Source organism: Hyperolius riggenbachi, chromosome 2 (genome assembly GCF_040937935.1).
Source record: "Hyperolius riggenbachi isolate aHypRig1 chromosome 2, aHypRig1.pri, whole genome shotgun sequence".
NCBI classification, from domain to species: domain Eukaryota; kingdom Metazoa; phylum Chordata; class Amphibia; order Anura; family Hyperoliidae; genus Hyperolius; species Hyperolius riggenbachi.
Window position 1 is genome coordinate 39,026,633 of NC_090647.1, and position 20,198 is coordinate 39,046,830.

Below are 20,198 nucleotides of genomic sequence, written 5' to 3' on the forward strand. Positions count from 1 at the left end.
TATTTCAGCACCCAGAGATAAAAATAAACTTACCTGCCCGAGGCCTGAACGCTGGTCGACGCCCAGTTTAGCCTTCCGGGAGTGGCTCTCTGACCCACGGGGCTCACACCTTTGTGATTCTGTCGCCATGGAAACCGGCACCGTTACCTATACCGTTGAATTTGGGACGTCGTACCACACGGAGCTCTCCTGCAGAGTGCCAGTCCTCTGAATGCCACAGTTCCCAGCAGGACCACAGACTGGCCCTGTGACTCTGCCCCCATTCACAGGCTGCCAGCCTGGAGCACCAGAGCAAACCTCGTCCTCATTGTTTACCAGAAAGAAAGTGCCAAGACCAATTTGTCAGAGGATAAAGCAGATAAGTTTTGGCCGAGGCCCGGAATCCAGCCCAGTGTTTGCTCTGGTTGTGAGGCAGAGAGAGGCCACTTTGTCCGCTGTCACTGTGGCGTGCTGTTTACCTCTTTAATGGGAATTTCTTCACAACGCTTTCACAAGTGAAAGGAGATGTCTGGGACTCTGCAGACCAGCTCATGTGACACACTCGCTGCTTAAAGGATAACTGAAGTGCGAGCTATATGGAGGCTGACATATTTATTTCCTTTTACAAAATGCACATTGCCTGGCCGTCCTGCAGATGGACTGTCTCGAATACTTTTAGCCATAGACCCTGAACAAGCATGCAGATCAGATGCTCTGACTGAAGTCTGACCAGATTACCTGTATGCTTGGTTCAGATGTGTGATTCAGACACTACTGCAGCCAGAGAGATCAACAGGGCAACTGGCAGGAAATAAATATGGCAGCCTCCATATCCATCTCACTTCAGCTGTACTTTAAAGAGAAACCGTAACCAAGGATTGAACTTCATCCCAATCAGTAGCTGATACCCCCTTTCCCATTATAAATCTTTACCTTTTCTCAAACGTATCCCCAGGGGGCTCTGTATGGCTGAAATTGTGGTGAAATCCCTCCCACAGTGTGATGTCATGACCGTGGTCCTGACATCACACCGTGGTTGGCTTGTTGCATTGTGGGAAATAACAGCTGTTTCCAACTGCTAAAAAAGCAAGCAGCTTCCCCTTCCACTGACATCACCTGCCAGCAGTAAAATGGCGACATTTGATGAATGTCAGAATGTAAATCAGGGAGAGGAAAGATTTTACAATGGGCAAAAGCTAAAATTGGCAGTCATATCATATATTATGAACTAGCTGATGCCCGGCGTTGCCCATGGTATGTATTTGGCTGGTGTTGACTCCTCCCACTTTTTCTAACCCTAAGGGTCTTTTTCCACTACACAGCTGAATCGCAAAATTGCAAATCGCTAGTGATTTTTAAATCGCTAGGGTTGTTGCTTTATCATAGAAATCATGAGAAGTATTTTCCACTATAGTGATTCGATTTGGAAATCGCAAATTGCATTCACTTTCTGGAGTGATTTTTACAGTGATAACGCAATGCAAATGAAAAATCGCAATCGCATAACAGAATTAATGAAAAATCGCAATCGCTGGCGTTTGTGATTGCGATTGTTGGTGGAAAAGGGCCCTAACACACAATTACTCAATGACCAAGTTTGTGAGCTTTGCGGCCTTTGGCATCAATAATGTGCATTGAAATGAAACAAATCTGATTGGCTGTTTGTGGCTCCACCCCCTTTTCTGAATCTGAACCCCAGTCACCCAATAACCAACTGTACCAGGTTTCAGGCTTGTGCCAATAACAGTGCAAGAATGGCAGCAATTAAATATTACCCTTGAAAATCAATAGGTGAATTTTGGTTGGCTTTTGTAGGCTCCACCCACTCCCAGTCACCCAGTGACCAACTGTGCAAAGTTTGAGAACCCTGCCATTAACAGTGTAAGAATGGCTGCAGTTTACATTTTCCAGTGAAATTTGTATTTGTCTCCGCCCCCTTTTTGGTTATAGGAATAAAAAGTATCCTATATGTTAGTCCAGGTAATGCACTATGTGTGCCAAATTTCATTCAAATCCGCTCAGCTATTGTTGTGTGATCGAGTAACAAATATCCAAACTTTCACATTTTTAATATTAGTAAAATTGGATCCGTTCAAACATTGTCAGTCCACAATGGATCCGTAACCGCAACGCAAAAATCCGACCTGTATGATTTTTTCCGGTAGCGAATCCGTTTCCCACATTGGGAGAACGCGTCTGCTCTGGACTCAAACCAGACCCCAATGCATCATTGGAGTGGCCGCTGCAGCCAAAGAGATCAGCAGGGCTGCCAGGCAACTGGTATTGTTTAACAGGAAATAAATATGGCAGCCTCCATATACCTCTCCCTACAGTTGAACTTGTCCGTTAACCCTCCTGGCGGTAACCCCGACCTACACTCGGGGTAGCCGCCGCAGAGGATCGCATGGCCCCTGGGAGGAATTTTTTGAATGAAACTTGTTGTAATACTTGTCCCCCAAGTCCCCCGCACCTCTCTGATCCCCCCGATCCCTGCCGTAATACGTACCCCCCAGGGATCCCGTGATAGCGCAGCCTCCTAATCAGTTTCAGGGTTCGCTATGGGGAGGATCGGGACTGCGCATGACGTCATGTCCGATCGTTGCCATAGCGACGACTGAAGCTGATTGGGGAGGCTGCGGCTCTCGCGGAATCACGGCTGGGTAGATATAAGCGCCGGCGATCGGGGGGATCAGAGAAGTTCAGGGGACATGGGGGGCACTGGTAGCTAGCCTAGTGCTAGCTACAAGTATTGCAACAAGTTGTATTCCAAAAATCCCTCCCGCGGTCGCAGCCACCGAAACAGAGTACAGCCAGGGAGGTTAAAACTTGGAGAATTGTTTTATTTAGCACAGTTACCATTTTCAGAGGTACCTGAGAAAAATAAAGTGGAAGGATTTATACTTACCTGGTGTTCTGTAATCACTGATGCAGAATCATTGCAACTAGGTTTATTTACAAGTTACTGCAGTCATGTAGAACATCCAGACATGATTTGCTTTGTATTCAGCACACACAGTCACACACAGGAAGCAGGAAGAAGAACCAACAAGTCTAGAACAGCATAGATAGATCCCATGCAATCATGCAGTATCACAGCGCCATCTACAGGCCAGATGTATGAACACAACACCCAGGAATTCCTTCAGTCTCCAATAGCCTGTCTGCTCTCAAGTTGTCCTCCCATGTACCCTCTGCTGTCAGCCACAGTAAAAGTAGTTCACCCATTCCTCTTGCTGCATACCTACCAACTTTTTGAGATGAGAAAGAGGGACACCTAAGCCACACCCCTGCCACACCCCTGATCACACACCCCGGCACACCCCTAGTCACGCATACCATAAAGATTTCATAACTTGTTTTATAATTCAAACCACACTGGTCCTTTCTATCCTGGTTCATTTTCCTTCATATTAACATTTTAAAAGTAGTAATATATCAATTTAAAGGAAGGGAATAAAGTTTAGAGTCAATCAAACACTTTTTAGTAGAGAAATATATATATATTTACATAGAAAGAGGGACAAAGTCCTGAAAGAGGGACAAATGAGGAGGAAAGAGGGACAGAGGGACAGGTTGGGAGCTATGTTGCTGTCAGACTCCTGTGCACACCATTCAGTTTCTGTTCAGGTCCATGGTCATTTCTCCTATTAATCAAAGTGACTGCAGCAGAAATGAAGCCAGCATTCATTCCCTGGCTGCATGTAATCTGTGCCAGCCATTATCACCATGTAGTGGCAGGGGGTGTGCACAAACCTCTGCATGAGTAGGCAGGTGCTGGCTTCAGATAAGCTTGCAAGGAACTGAGGGAAATGTAGTATCTGGTTGCATTATTGATTGTGGAATATTAGCCATTCAAAGTTGGACTTTGAGCACTACCCTCTACTGTAGACTGTAAGCTTGCAAGAGCAGGGACCTCCCCCTAGTGTTTCTTATTCTGCTGTAATTTATCATTGTTGGTGGTTTAAATAGTTCCCTTAATCTGCAGTATAGTAAAACAACCACAAGATGTCACTGTGTGTTAAATGCAATGGTGTGATCTGAATGGGATTGTTATTTCCTGTATTCACTCTGTATTCTCTCTGTTCTAAGCAAGTTGCATTTCTTGATGGTTCTATATGATACATGTCTGCATGTTTTTCTTCAGTAAAGAGTTGTAATCTGTCATACTGGGTGCCGATCTGGGTGTAAAGAATGCTAAGCTCCAACAATCATATTAAAGGACACCCGAGGTGAAAATATAAACTAATGAAATACACGATTGTATCTATCTTCCTTCTCCTAAAAATGACTTTTTAAGATATTCCACAGTTCTATTTTATGTTTAAATATACAGTACTTTTTAAGTTTTAACTGTTTTATTGTTTTTGCTCAATGACACATTTAATGAAGTATGCCGGAGCTAAAATCCATGCACTATTGACCCTTTTTATCTATTTCCTGCTCTCAAAAGCCATTTTCTCTTAGGAAGTCTTTTTATAGTTGAAATTTCTTATCAGTGAGGGTCACACTGTAGTCACTTCCTGTCTGAGTCAGGACTGAGTCAGCCACTTACATACCTGATATTTAACTCTTTCAGGCAGAGAAAGAAGAAAAGGAACACAGCATAGTTATTAGTGTGCTAGGCACTGTACATACACATGTCCATCTCATCATGTCACATGTCACCTCAGGTATTCTTTAAAGTGAACCAGTATTGGTGATGTCTCAAACCACACATTAACTATGTATATATTTGCATTGCTGGATGTCCTGATTGTACAGTTTTGAACGTCTCATGTATCTATGCTCCCCACTATTTGTTTTGTACTATGTACAGCGCTACAGAAGATGTTGGCGCTATGTAAGTGCTGTTAGTTACGTGGGTTGTTTACTAGGTCACAGCGAAACGTCACTAGTGCAGCTGCTACTACATTAATGTAGTAGCGGCTTCGCTAGTGAATTATCGCAGTTGTGCTGCTTCACAACAGGCGGCACTTAAATGAGCACACATAACCTAGTAAATAACATGCGTAACTAAGGAACGCACGCTGCGCAGAACGAGTAGTGCAGTTTGATGAATCAACCTTTTTAGTAAGTTGAGGTGGAAAAGTGGTCAGACAATGTGTCAGCTGGGCCCCTTGATGACCACTAGACCCCAAGCAGTTGCCTAGGTTGCCTTGTGAATGATCCTGTTCTGACAAGATTTAAATGACGGCTGCACTAGCTTGTCACACAGACCACCCCTAGAGGGCGAGCTGTTACATGAGAACAGTCATGAAAATAAGAAGTGAAGAAAGTAAAGAAAATATGTTACTTCAAGAGCAATGCATTATGGATTTATTTTGTTCAGAATTCCCCGTGCCCCATGGAAAGCAGTGAGAGGGTCGGTGAGAAGATGCTCTGGTCTAAATCGTCACCTGATAAACTGCCTACTGCACACCAATCGGCGTGAGCAGTGCGGCAGCCCCAGGACCACTCCATGGCGATCGGTGTGAGCAGCGCTGCAGCCCCAGGACCACTCCATGGCGATCAGCGTGAGCAGCGCTGCAGCCCCAGGACTAGGGATGCTCATTCGGATTCCGCGGAAATGCAAATTCCGAAATTCCGATCGGAAATTGCATTTCCGCATCGGAATGCGGAAATCGGCAATGCAAGTGCTGTAGGCGGATTTCCGCCGGAAATCGCGGAAATTTCCGCCGGAAATCGCGGAAATTCTACCCGACTTTAACATCGATTTTCTCAAAAACTATAAGGTCTTTTTGAAAACTTTTTTTTGCATCTTGTTCACAAGATTCGGTTTAATAAACCCTGAAAATTTGGTGTTTCTAGGACATAAGGGGGCTTTGCTATTAACTGCTAAAATCGGCAGATTTTTACTGTAATGTAAAATGCAGAAAATCTGCATCTGCCTATTTTCTGCATTTTACATTACAGTAAAAATCCGCCGACTTTAGCAGTTGATAGCAAAGCCCCAGTAAGTCCTAGAAACACCAAATTTTCAGGGTTTATTAAACCGAATCTTCTGAACAAGATGCAAAAAAAAGTTTTCAAAAAGACCTTATAGTTTTTGAGAAAATCGATGTTAAAGTCGGGCGAAATTTCCGCGATTTCCGGCGGAAATTCCGCATTGGAATGCGGAAATTGGTAGCGGTATGCGGAATCGGTAATCTGTACATGATGGAATGCGGATTTACCGCGGAATCGGAAATTAGCATTCCGACCATCCCTACCCAGGACCACTCCATGCCGATCAGCGTGAGCAGCGCGGCATCCCCAGGACCACTCCATGCCGATCAGCGTGAGCAGCGCGGCATCCCCAGGACCACTCCATGCCGATCGGCGTGAGCAGCGCGGCAGCCCCAGGACCACTCCATGCCGATCGGCGTGAGCAGCGAGGCAGCCCTAGGACCACTCCATGCCGATCGGCGTGAGCAGCGAGGCAGCCCCAGGACCACTCCATGCCGATCCGCGTGAACAGCACGGCAGCTCCAGGACCACTCCATGGTGATCGGCGTGAGCAGCGCGGCAGCCCCAGGACCACTCCATGCCGATCAGCGTGAGCAGCGCGGCATCCCCAGGACCACTCCATGCCAATCGGCATGAGCAGCGCTGCAGCTCCAGCACCACTCCATGCCAATTGGTGTGAGCAGCGCGGCAGCCCCAGGACCACTCCATGTCGATCGGCGTGAGCAGCGCGGCAGCCCCAGGACCACTCCATGCCAATCGGCATGAGCAGCGCGGCAGCCCCAGGACCACTCCATGCCAATTGGTGTGAGCAGCGCGGCAGACCCAGGACCACTCCATGTCGATCAGCGTGAGCAGCGCGGCAGCCCCAGGACCACTCCATGCCGATCGGCGTGAGCAGCGCGGCAGCCCCAGGACCACTCCATGCTGATCGGCGTGAGCAGTGCAGGAGCCCCAGGACCACTCCATGCCGATCGGCGTGAGCAGCGCGGCAGCCCCAGGACCACTCCATGCCGATCGGCGTGAGCAGCGAGGCAGCCCCAGGACCACTCCATGCCGATCGACGTGAGCAGCGAGGCAGCCCCAGGACCACTCCATGCCGATCGACGTGAGCAGCGAGGCAGCCCCAGGACCACTCCATGCCGATCCGCGTGAACAGCACGGCAGCTCCAGGACCACTCCATGGCGATCGGCGTGAGCAGCGCGACAGCCCCAGGACCACTCCATGCCGATTGGCGTGAAGCCCCAGGACCACTCCATGCCGATCGGTGTGAGCAGCGCGGCAGCTCCAGGACCACTCCATGCCGATTGGCGTGAGCAGCGCGGCAGCCCCAGGACCACTCCATGCCGATCGGCGTGAGCAGCGCGGCAGCCCCAAGACCACTCCATGCCGATCGGCGTGAGCAACGCGGCAGCCCCAGGACCACTCCATGCCGATCGGCGTGAGCAGCACAGCAGCTCCAGGACCACTCCATGCCGATCGGCGTGAGCAGCGTGAAGCCCCAGGACCACTCCATGCCGATTGGCGTGAGCAGCGCAGCAGCTCCAGGACCACTCCATGCTGATCGGCGTGAGCAGCGCGGCAGCCCCAGGACCATTCCATGCCGATCGGCGTGAGCAGCGCGGCAGCCCCAAGATCACTCCATGCCGATCGGCGTGAGCAGCGCGGCAGCCCCAGGACCACACCATGCCGATCGGCGTGAGCAGCGCGGCAGCTCCAGGACCACTCCATGCCTATCGGTGTGAGCAGAGCAGCAGCCCCAGGATCACTCCATGCAGATCGATGTGAGCAGAGCGGCAGCCCCAGGACCACTCCATGCCGATTGTAAGTAGCAGCGCGGCAGCCCCAGGACCACTCCATGCCGATCGACGTGAGCAGCGCGGCAGCCCCAGGACCACTCCATGCCGATCGGCATGAGCAGCGCGGCAGCCCCAGGACCACTCCATGCCAATTGGTGTGAGCAGCGCGGCAGCCCCAGGACCACTCCATGCCAATCGGCATGAGCAGCGCGGCAGCCCCAGGACCACTCCATCCTGATCGGCGTGAGCAGTGCAGGAGCCCCAGGACCACTCCATGCCGATCGGCGTGAGCAGCGCGGCAGCCCCAGGACCACTCCATGTCGATCGGCGTGAGCAGCGAGGCAGCCCCAGGACCACTCCATGCCGATCGACGTGAGCAGCGAGGCAGCCCCAGGACCACTCCATGCCGATCCGCGTGAACAGCACGGCAGCTCCAGGACCACTCCATGGCGATCGGCGTGAGCAGCGCGACAGCCCCAGGACCACTCCATGCCGATCGGCGTGAGCAGCGCCGCAGCCCCAGGACCACTCCATGCCGATCGGCGTGAGCAGCGCGGCAGCCCCAAGACCACTCCATGTCGATCAGCGTGAGCAGCGCGGCAGCCCCAGGACCACTCCATGCCGATCGGCGTGAGCAGCGCGGCAGCCCCAGGACCACTCCATGCTGATCGGCGTTAGCAGTGCAGGAGCCCCAGGACCACTCCATGCCGATCGGCGTGAGCAGCGCGGCAGCCCCAGGACCACTCCATGCCGATCGGCGTGAGCAGCGAGGCAGCCCCAGGACCACTCCATGCCGATCGACGTGAGCAGCGAGGCAGCCCCAGGACCACTCCATGCCGATCGACGTGAGCAGCGAGGCAGCCCCAGGACCACTCCATGCCGATCCGCGTGAACAGCACGGCAGCTCCAGGACCACTCCATGGCGATCGGCGTGAGCAGCGCGACAGCCCCAGGACCACTCCATGCCGATTGGCGTGAAGCCCCAGGACCACTCCATGCCGATCGGTGTGAGCAGCGCGGCAGCTCCAGGACCACTCCATGCCGATTGGCGTGAGCAGCGCGGCAGCCCCAGGACCACTCCATGCCGATCGGCGTGAGCAGCGCGGCAGCCCCAAGACCACTCCATGCCGATCGGCGTGAGCAACGCGGCAGCCCCAGGACCACTCCATGCCGATCGGCGTGAGCAGCGCAGCAGCTCCAGGACCACTCCATGCCGATCAGCGTGAGCAGCGTGAAGCCCCAGGACCACTCCATGCCGATTGGCGTGAGCAGCGCAGCAGCTCCAGGACCACTCCATGCTGATCGGCGTGAGCAGCGCGGCAGCCCCAGGACCATTCCATGCCGATCGGCGTGAGCAGCGCGGCAGCCCCAAGATCACTCCATGCCGATCGGCGTGAGCAGCGCGGCAGCCCCAGGACCACACCATGCCGATCGGCGTGAGCAGCGCGGCAGCTCCAGGACCACTCCATGCCTATCGGTGTGAGCAGAGCAGCAGCCCCAGGATCACTCCATGCAGATCGATGTGAGCAGAGCGGCAGCCCCAGGACCACTCCATGCCGATTGTAAGTAGCAGCGCGGCAGCCCCAGGACCACTCCATGCCGATCGACGTGAGCAGCGCGGCAGCCCCAGGACCACTCCATGCCGATCGGCATGAGCAGCGCGGCAGCCCCAGGACCACTCCATGCCAATTGGTGTGAGCAGCGCGGCAGCCCCAGGACCACTCCATGCCAATCGGCATGAGCAGCACGGCAGCCCCAGGACCACTCCATGCTGATCGGCGTGAGCAGTGCAGGAGCCCCAGGACCACTCCATGCCGATCGGCGTGAGCAGCGCGGCAGCCCCAGGACCACTCCATGTCGATCGGCGTGAGCAGCGAGGCAGCCCCAGGACCACTCCATGCCGATCGACGTGAGCAGCGAGGCAGCCCCAGGACCACTCCATGCCGATCCGCGTGAACAGCACGGCAGCTCCAGGACCACTCCATGGCGATCGGCGTGAGCAGCGCGACAGCCCCAGGACCACTCCATGCCGATCGGCGTGAGCAGCGCGGCAGCCCCAGGACCACTCCATGCCGATCGGCGTGAGCAGCGCGGCAGCCCCAAGACCACTCCATGCCAATCGGCGTGAGCAACGCGGCAGCCCCAGGACCACTCCATGCCGATCGGCGTGAGCAGCGCAGCAGCTCCAGGACCACTCCATGCCGATCAGCGTGAGCAGCGTGAAGCCCCAGGACCACTCCATGCCGATCGGCGTGAGCAGCGCAGCAGCTCCAGGACCACTCCATGCCGATCGGCGTGAGCAGCGCGGCAGCCCCAGGACCATTCCATGACGATCGGCGTGAGCAGCGCGGCAGCCCCAAGACCACTCCATGCCGATCGGCGTGAGCAGCGCGGCAGCCCCAGGACCACACCATGCCGATCGGCGTGAGCAGCGCGGCAGCTCCAGGACCACTCCATGCCTATCGGTGTGAGCAGAGCGGCAGCCCCAGGATCACTCCATACAGATCGATGTGAGCAGAGCGGCAGCCCCAGGACCAATCCATGCCGATTGTAAGTAGCAGCGCGGCAGCCCCAGGACCACTCCATGCCGATCGACGTGAGCAGCGCGGCAGCCCCAGGACCACTCCATGCCGATCGACGTGAGCAGCGAGGCAGCCCCAGGACCACTCCATGCCGATCCGCATGAACAGCACGTCAGCTCCAGGACCACTCCATGGCGATCGGCGTGAGCAGCGCGACAGCCCCAGGACCACTCCATGCCGATCGGCGTGAGCAGCGCGGCAGCCCCAGGACCACTCCATGCCGATCGGCGTGAGCAGCGCGGCAGCCCCAAGACCACTCCATGCCAATCGGCGTGAGCAACGCGGCAGCCCCAGGACCACTCCATGCCGATCGGCGTGAGCAGCGCAGCAGCTCCAGGACCACTCCATGCCGATCAGCGTGAGCAGCGTGAAGCCCCAGGACCACTCCATGCCGATCGGCGTGAGCAGCGCAGTAGCTCCAGGACCACTCCATGCCGATCGGCGTGAGCAGCACGGCAGCCCCAGGACCATTCCATGCCGATCGGCGTGAGCAGCGCGGCAGCCCCAAGACCACTCCATGCCGATCGGCGTGAGCAGCGCGGCAGCCCCAGGACCACACCATGCCGATCGGCGTGAGCAGCGCGGCAGCTCCAGGACCACTCCATGCCTATCGGTGTGAGCAGAGCGGCAGCCCCAGGATCACTCCATACAGATCGATGTGAGCAGAGCGGCAGCCCCAGGACCAATCCATGCCGATTGTAAGCAGCAGTGCGGCAGCCCCAGGACCACTCCATGTCGATCGACGTGAGCAGCGCGGCAGCCCCAGGACCACTCCATGCCGATCGGCGTGAGCAGCGCGGCAGCTCCAGGAATGCTCCATGCCAATCGTCGTGAGCAGCGCGGCAGCCCCAGGACCACTCCATGCCGATCGGCGTGAGCAGCGCGGCAACCTCAGGACCGCTCCATGCCGATCGGCGTGAGCAGAGCGGCAGCCCCAGGATCACTCCATGCAGATCGACGTGAGCAGCGCGGCAGCCCCAGGACCACTCCATGCCTATCGGTGTGAGCAGAGCGGCAGCCCCAGGATCACTCCATGCCTATCGGTGTGAGCAGAGCGGCAGCCCCAGGATCACTCCATGCAGATCGACATGAGCAGAGCGGCAGCCCCAGGACCACTCCATGCCGATTGTAGTGAGCAGCGCGGCAGCCCAAGGACCACTCCATGCCGATCGACGTGAGCAGCGCGGTCGGCCCAGGACCACTCCATGCCGATCGGCGTGAGCAGCGCGGCAGCTCCAGGAACGCTCCATGCCAATCGGCGTGAGCAGCGCGGCAGCCCCAGGACCACTCCATGCCGATCGGCGTGAGCAGCGAGGCAGCCCCAGGACCACTCTATGCCGATCGGCGTGAGCAGCGAGGCAGCCCCAGGACCACTCTATGCCGATCGGCGTGAGCAGCGAGGCAGCCCCAGGACCACTCTATGCTGATTCGGCGTGAGCAGCGAGGCAGCCCCAGGACCACTCCATGCCGATTGGTGTGAAGTGTTGGGGTGGAGATTGCAGGAGATGCGCGCACATCTCCGCATGAATGACAGAGCTCTGCCATCAGTCTCCCAGTGGTGATCGCTGCTCGGAGATTGTTAGATGGCGAAACCGCCGTCTATGAACATTGTACACATGATCTAAGGCAGCGCTGCACTGGGGACACCCGTGTCACTCGGCTGTCCCCTCCACAGGCGACCTGCTGTCATAGGCTGAATCGCGTTTATTGGCTGGCTAAGGGAGGGAGGGATGGATGGGGAGATAACAAAATAATTTAAAAAAAAGCAAAATGCATTATAAAAATAAACAGTAAAATATTTATAAAAAACTAGACAAACATTGGGGGAGCGATCACAGCCCACCAACAGAGAGCTCTGCTGGTGGGCAGAAAGGGGGGGGGGATCCACTTGTGTGCTGAGTTGTACGACCCTGCAGCGAGCCCTTAAAGCTGCAGTGGCCCTATTAGTAAAAAATGGCCTGGTCACTAGGGGGGTTTAACACCGCAGTCCTCAAGAGGCTAGAGACCATCCAAGGTGATAAATATACCCACTCTCATACAGAACCCTTCCCCTGATGCCTAACCCACACAGCTCTGCAGTAGAAAGTGCATTGTCTCAGCATGAGAAATATTGGCCAATCAGAGGGGAACAGAGGCGTGGGAGGGGAAAACGGGAGGGAAAGAGGCTTCAGCCAATCAGGCTGCAAAAGCTATGTCTGAGGGTAAAGTAAAGCAGGAAAAAAGAAAACCCAGCATGCCTTGCAACTTCCTTTGTGCGGCAGATGTAGCAAATGAGAGCCAGGGAAACTGGGGAATGATATTTTATGGAGAAGAAAAGTAAGAGTGATTTTTGACTTTTGGATTGCCTGGATAGCATCCTTATTACTTGTTTACCAGATAAAAATAAAGAATTAATTTTTGATTTTATGCTCGACAGTTACACTTTAATGCTGAGTATATTAGGCAGCCAGGGTCGTCTCATCATGACATCATGACATCAGACATGGCTGGGGCTGCAGGAAACCAGTCTGGCAGGGACAGCGCTCATCAAATGAGTTCTCTTCAGTCAAAACAAATAAATACAGTAGGGGATGAACATAAATATTTCACAACCATAATCATTTAGTAATAAATATTTAATTCTAGAATATAGAAACAAGCATTCATAACTTCTGTTAGTCAGCTAAATTTGTATATATGATTAGCAGGCAGCAGCAATACCCAACTTTATTCGGTCATTCCCCTTCCCATTCCTGGTAAACAGACCTAAAGAACTCAGGGTGGGCTGATAACCGGTATTAATATACCTGCAAGATTCCGCAATGCATGCTGGGAGATAAATTACCGAGGCCCCACCCACTGTCTGCCTCATTTTAGCTCTAAAATAAAAGAACTTCATTATTTTTTTTTTATAATTTTTTTCAATAAATATTTATTGAACACACACTGGACACTTAAAGATTGCACCCTTCGCTCAGAATGTGTAAAGAGGCACTATAGCGACAAACTGTAAAATTTAAAATATGTGCAAACATATACAAATAAGAAGTAAACTTTTTCCAGAGTAAAATGAGCCATAAATTACTTCTCTCCTATGTTGCTGTCACTTACAGTAGGTAGTAGAAATCTGACAGAAATGACAGGTTTTGGACTAGTCCATCTCTTCATAGGGGATTCTCAGCAAGGCTTTTATTCTTTATAAAGATATTCCCTAAAAAGGATTTATACAATGATGCTGGCCAGCCTCCCTGCTCGCTACACAGTTTTTTGGCAGTTTAACAGAGCAGCTGCCATTCGCTAAGTGCTTTTGAAAATAAATATATCCCTGAGAATCCCCTATAAAGAGATGGACTAGTCCAAAACCTGTCGCTTCTGTCAGATTACTACTACCTACTGTAAGTGACAGCAACATAGGAGAAAAGTAAATTATGGCTCATTTTTCTGTGAAAAAAAAATGTACTTCTTATTTGTATATCTTTGCACATATTTTAAATGTTACAGTTTTTCGCTGTAGCGCCCCTTTAAACAGGTGGGTTCAGTTTAGGGTGAAGGCTGTAAACTCAATTTCCCCTAAAAGTTGGGAGGCTTTGTAAAATGTAGATAAAAACAGAACGCAATGATTTTCAAAATTCGCCTGAACTGGATATTTAATAGAAATGGTACGACAATGTCCCGACTCCCAAATGTTAAAATGAGAAACGTTATTATTTTATGGAAAATAAATGCTCGTTTAAAGTTTGATGCCAGCAATATATTTAAAAAATGTAAAAAAAAAAAGAGAACATCTCTCTGTAAGTTAGGTTAATTGTCAACAGGTTAGTTACACGACGTGGTATAGAAGCAGAGTCTCTTAGGGCTCGTTTCCACTATCGCGAATCTGCATGCGTCCAACGCATGCAGATCCGCACATGTAATACAAGTGGATGGGCCTGTTTCCACTGTAGCGTTGTTGAGGTGCGTTTTTTTCAGCGTGAAAAAAACGCACAAAAGAGCCAACGATTTCGCCTGCGTCGGGAATCCGTGCGAATCGCCGCTAATGTATTTAATAGTAAAAACGCATGCGTTTGTTACATGCGTTTTTACCCGCGATTTCGCGTGCGATTTCGCACCTTTTTCAATTTTATTTAGCCCTGGCAGTGTCATGGTTAATTTCGCATGGCACCCTGCCATGCGAAATCGCATGCGAAATCGCGGGTAAAAACGCATGTGGAAACGCATCCGCATGCGTTTTTACAAGCGTCGGAATGCGGCCGAAATCGCGTCGCAACAGTGGGAACGAGCCCTTATAAGTACATTTGGGGAGGGGTACACACTGCATGGGTTCCACACTGCATGGAAAAATAGTGCAATACCTAAAAAATAATCTTCCTCAATGTAAAACTGAAAATAATTTAGTTAACTTCATTATGTGCAATACGTAATATAATTCAGGAAAAGTGTGTCTTTGTATGTATGGGACAAGGCCAGAAGCCAGTATTGGAAGGTTGTGATTGTAAACGGCACCGCATAAAAATGATGATTCTGACAATGATTCTGTAATAATAATAATCACTGAATGGACTAAGGCACACTTCTGAAAACCATTGTGTGTTATTGCAATGTATACTGTAGCTCCATCTAATTATGCAAGATAAAACTCTACCATGGATTTAGAAGAAACCATGTATAAACATGGTTCAAAAATGCAACCACCTTCTCTGGTCCAGAGCTCATATAGTAAAACTAAAGGCAAAGTGGAAAATTGTGTTGTTTTCTGACAAATCAAAACTGTTTGGGGGAAATATGGATGCTACGTCCTCTGAAGTAGAGAGGACAAGGACCATTCGGCTTGATATAGGAGCATAATTCATATGCCAGCAACTGTGATGGCATAGGGTGCATTAGTGCACATGGTGTGGGTACACCGCACACCTGGGAAAACACCATTATTATAGAATAATGTATACAAGTTTTGAAGCTGCCATGCGGACATCTTTTTTCAGAGAAGGTCTTGCTTACTTTAGCTAGACAATGCCAAACAAATAATGCCCGTATTACAAGAGCATGGCTAAACAGGCAGGCTCTGTACTGGACCCTTTCTGTAACGATTGTGGAATTCTCTCCGTGATCAGCGCACAGGACGTGGCGTTGACACTGCGGAAATCCTCCACAAGCGTATAATTTGAGGGAACCCAGCAAAAGATGCAACGCACCTGTAGAGGGAAATTCCTGTCGGCAGATGGAGCTGTGGAGTGCAGAGGAACAGATCCTCTGCCCTGCCACAGATGCCAGACAGGAATTGTACGAAGGGAAGAAACGCAGGGCAAGATAGCCCTGAAAGAGAGAGATCAAAGCGACAGAGGGTATGTGTGTCCACCAATCTAGTCGCCATCCAGCGACGATGAACACACAACCATGAAGATCAGGTGAGAAGGCAATCGCAAGAGATGGCGATTGCTAACAGCGACACAAGACCGAATAAGCACAGATGAGGAATGTATGTATGTCCACCAATCTAGTCGCCAACCCACGACGGTGCACACACAACAGCAGATACGAAGTAGGAACGCAATCGCTAGAGAGGCGATTGCCAGAGGTGACACAAGGCTAAAGCAAGACAGGGCATAAGAGTAGCAAAGGCACAGCAAATCATACAATGAGAAGATAAGGAAAATAACAAACGCTAACTAAACGCGAACACCGCACTCATTCGCAACAGCGAACGCGTTTACAGCGCGGTCTCCGCGTGTTAAGCACAACAGAGACAAGCACGCCTAACTAACCCCCGCCACACAAACACGAAACAGAGAACGCGAGTGCTTGCTTAACGGTTACCTCACCGAGCCTACAGCAAGCGTTCGTATCAGACAAGACAGACAGACGGACGGGAAGTAGGATAGGAAAGATCCACCGCTCTTTCCGCCAGAGTGAGTGCGATCCAAATTCAGGGACAGGATAGGAAAGATCCACTGCCCTTTCCGCCAGAGCGAGTGCGATCCAAATTCAGGGACAGGATAGGAAAGATCCACTGCCCTTTCCGCCAGAGCGAGTGCGATCCAGGTAAAGTAACAGAGCTAGCAGGATCCACCGAACACGGTAAATCCAGCGCTGGAGACTTGGGCGCAGCAGCGCAGGAGACTTGGGCGCAGCCGACGCCACCATAGGCCGTAATAGGAACTACGGCTATCTCAGGCACAGGGAGTAACTTCAGCGCCGTCAGAAGACGGACCTGAAGTTGCTTTTAAAACAATAATTCGGATTCCAGCGATTGCTGGAAGCCGAATTATTTCATTCCCCCACTATCCATGTCGGCCTGGAGGGGGAATAGTAATTAACACGGCCCGGACTTGTGCGGCAGCAGGATCAGTCATATACTGGCTGTGTCCTGCGCCCAAGTCTCCGGCGCCGTTCTCTCTCATACGCGGATCCACTGCTCTTACCGCCAGAGCGAGTGCGATCCAAGTATAGCAAGAGAGTTTAGCAGGATCCACTGTTCTTTCCGCCAGGGCATGTGCGATCCAAGTACAGCAAGAGAATAGTAGATTCAGGAGGACCCACCGCCGCTACCGCTAGAGGCTAGTGCGATCCAAGCACAACAGACAGAACAGGCAATACAAATAATACAACCCTGACTGCTCTAGCAAGGACGCCTAGTGCAGTCCCATGAATTATTCTAAGCTAATCTTTAAACAATAAGCATGGCTGACACTCCAAGAGTGTTTCACAGGACAAACCCTTATGACCAGCGAAGCCTTCTGGTCAGCAGCAGCTCTTTATAGTGCCAGCCCTCAAAGGAGCCAGCTGGGCAATTTGCATGTATACAAATCCCTCAGCAAAGCAACTCTGAAAGTTGCAAGATGAAGCCAGGTCTCTTTTCCAGAGACCTGCATCTCTCAGACATAAGGAATGGTCAATCAGCTGTCTGCCTGTGCAGCCAGCTGAACGGTTCATTACACTTTCCTTTCACTAGCATTGAGGTTCCCTCCATAGAACGGGTCCAGACTCTACCAATAGCAAGCAAGCAAACATTTCATGCTCATAAACCTGGGATTCACACTGAGGAGGGGGAAGGCTTTGGGTCCTATAGAGCCTTCCTGCTCCTCTCCTGGTCCCCTCATTCCAGCGTTGTCTCCCCCATAAGCTGTCTCTGACTGATGGGTCAGAGACTGCTTCTCTTTCGGTGCGGGAGGCTTTGAAAGTCTTTGGGAGCCAGAGTGCTCCCGAAGACAGGTGGCTATGCTGTGCACATGTGCGAGCGCACTCTCTTGTGCTGCGCAGTACAGAGCCAGCCGTCATCGGGAGCACTCGGGCAACATGCTGGAACGAGAGAACCGTGAGAAGAATGTGAAAGCTTAATAGGACCCAGAGCCTTCCCTCTCCTTAGGTAAGTATCTGTTCTTTTATTTTAACCTCCTTGCCGGTTATCCCGAGCTCAGCTCGGGGTAACCTGCGCAGGAGGATTTCTCAGGCCCCGCTGGGCCGATTTGCATAATTTTTTTTCCTACACGCAGCTAGCACTTTGCTAGCTGCGTGTAGTACGCCGATTCGCCGCTACCCGCCGCGCCAAGCCGCCCCCCCCCCCCCCCGCCCCAGACCCCTGTGCAGCCTGGCCAATCAGTACCAGGCAGCGCTGAGGGGCGGATCGGGATTCCCTGTGGCGTCCCGACGTCCATGACGTCGGTGACGTCATCCCGCCCCATCGCCATGGTGACCGGGGAAGCCCTGCAGGAAATCCCGTTCTGAACGGGATTTCCTGCTTTCTCTGATCGCCGAAGGCGATCGGAGTGGGTGTAGGGATGCCGCCACTCAGCTGCTATCATGTAGCGAGCCCTGGGCTCGCTACATGATTTAAAAAAAATAAAATAAAATAAAAGTGCTGTGCTGCCTCCTTGCCGGCGAGAATTAGACTGGCAAGGAGGTTAAAGGACACTTGAGGTGAAAATAAACCAATTAAATAAACAATTGTATCCATCTTCCTTTTCCTGAAAATGACGTTTTAAGATATTCCACACTTTTATTTTATGTTTAAATCTACTTTTTAAGTTTTAACTGTTTTATTGTTTTTGCTCAATGACACATTCATTGAAGTATGCCGGCGCTAAAATCTATGGACTATTGATCCTTTTTATGTCTTTCCTGCTCTCAGAAGCCATTTTCTGCTAGGAAAGTGTTTTATGGTTGGAATTTCTTTTCAGTGAGGGTCACACTGTAGTCACTTCCTGTCTGAGTCAGGACTGAGTCAGCCACTTACATACCTGATGTTTAACTCTTTCAGGCAGAGAAAGAAAAAAAGGAACACAGCCTAGTTATTTTTGTGCTAGGCACTGTACATACCCATGTCTATCTCATCATGTCACCTTGGGTATCCTTTAAAAATGCTTCAGGTTTGTTTTAAGAAGGCAAAATATACTATTCTTATCATAGATTTAGTGTATATAGCTCATAGTGTATTCTTGAAAACATAGACTACAAGAGATATGAACAGGGTACCTGCCGCAGAATGACCATCTTGTGGCTTCATCCAGAGACATCAAGTAGCGCTGTCTGGGGAAAGAGAGAAGATACATATTGTTATTACAGAGCAAGGAACGATTCTCGATGACATTACACTGAACTCTGCAGCCATCACACTGGTCACATATGGTGTTGGCTACAGTCTATCAGTAATGACATTACCGCCACCTCGCTGCTGCCTCACTGCTAATCTGTTAATGAAAAGACATTTAAATTGTCACTGATAAATTGGACATGCCACTCGCCCTTTAAGACACTGGGGGAAGGAGGTCAGCTCATTTCCATCTGTTGGAATTGCTGATGAGTCTGTGTCACGGATGTCAGGAAACGTTCGCCATAAATCCAGCTCGTTTACGGGGGAATCCTAGAACATCGAAATTCATCCGAAAATTACGCAATTAAAGGGAAAGGTCTCTTCTTGGGAAAAAAAACCGAAGTGCTCTTGGTTCATTTTTATGCGTATGTGGATAACGGGCATCTGGGAAAACTGGGCGCAGGAAAGCTGCCGATATAAGAATATCGGTATACTTACCAGTATTCTACTATTTTATGTGTTCATTTGCGATCGTAGAATATCGGTAATTATTACTGATATTTTACTATAGCTAAACCTACCCCTATTCTCTCACAAAACCCTCCCCCCTTTACACTTAAAGGAAACCTAAACTGAGAGGGATAAGGATGTTTCCTTTTAAACAATACCAATTGCCTGGCAGTCCTGCTGATCTCTTTGGCTGCAGTAGTGGCTGAATCACAACCCTGAAACAAGCATGCAACTAATCCAGTCTGACTTCAGTCAGAGCACCTGATCTGTATGCTTGTTCAGGGGCTGTGGCTGAAAGTACTGGAGACACAGGATCAGCAGGAGAGTCAGGCAACCGGTATTATTTCAAAAGGAAAAATTCATAACCTTCTCAGTTTATATTCCCTTTAATCAGTTGGTACATGTTTTTTTTTCTCCATAGCAGTGCATTGTGAAAAATCTTTCAGTTAAAACGCGTATAGTGTGAACTGTGCCACTGGGAAACATGGGCATTACTTTGAAAATCAGTTGTCCTTTCAGTTATAACTGAGAGCGACTGATTAGGTCCGTCCTGCACAAACTTCCTACCTGATGCCTAACCCTAACCACTCCCCCCCTCCCCCCCCCCCCCCCACACACACACACAAATACCCTTCCTGACGCCTCCATAGTGCTGGAGAAGCTCAAAGTGTTTACTACGGAATTCAAATGAAGTCTAACGACTTCACGTGTGACCATAGGCAGCAGGGAGTGAACTTACCCAGAAGTCTTCGGGATGTTGGCGTTCCATTACACGTCATAGGCGTACTGAAAGCCGCGTTCCATGACTCACTATCGTGCTTCCTCTTTCAAGCCGGAAGGAGGAAGCATGGTAGTGAGTCTTGGAGCGCGGCTTTCAT

General features: G+C 51.0%; 1 protein-coding gene across 5 annotated transcripts in view; it reads right to left on the minus strand.

The window, feature by feature from the left end:
• The window catches only part of MYO7A (myosin VIIA), a 277,532-nt gene that overhangs the window by 225,236 nt on the left and 32,098 nt on the right, over positions 1–20,198 (minus strand). For 2 of the 5 annotated variants that reach the window (XM_068266665.1, XM_068266666.1), the window contains exon 2: positions 18,753–18,806. In XM_068266665.1, coding sequence (XP_068122766.1) covers positions 18,753–18,770 — 18 coding nt within the window. In that variant the 5' untranslated portion in view covers positions 18,771–18,806. Of the gene's footprint in view, positions 1–33; positions 193–2,884; positions 2,931–18,752; positions 18,807–20,198 lie in introns of those variants that run through there. The other 3 variants (XM_068266664.1, XM_068266662.1, XM_068266667.1) reach the window with 2 other exon arrangements.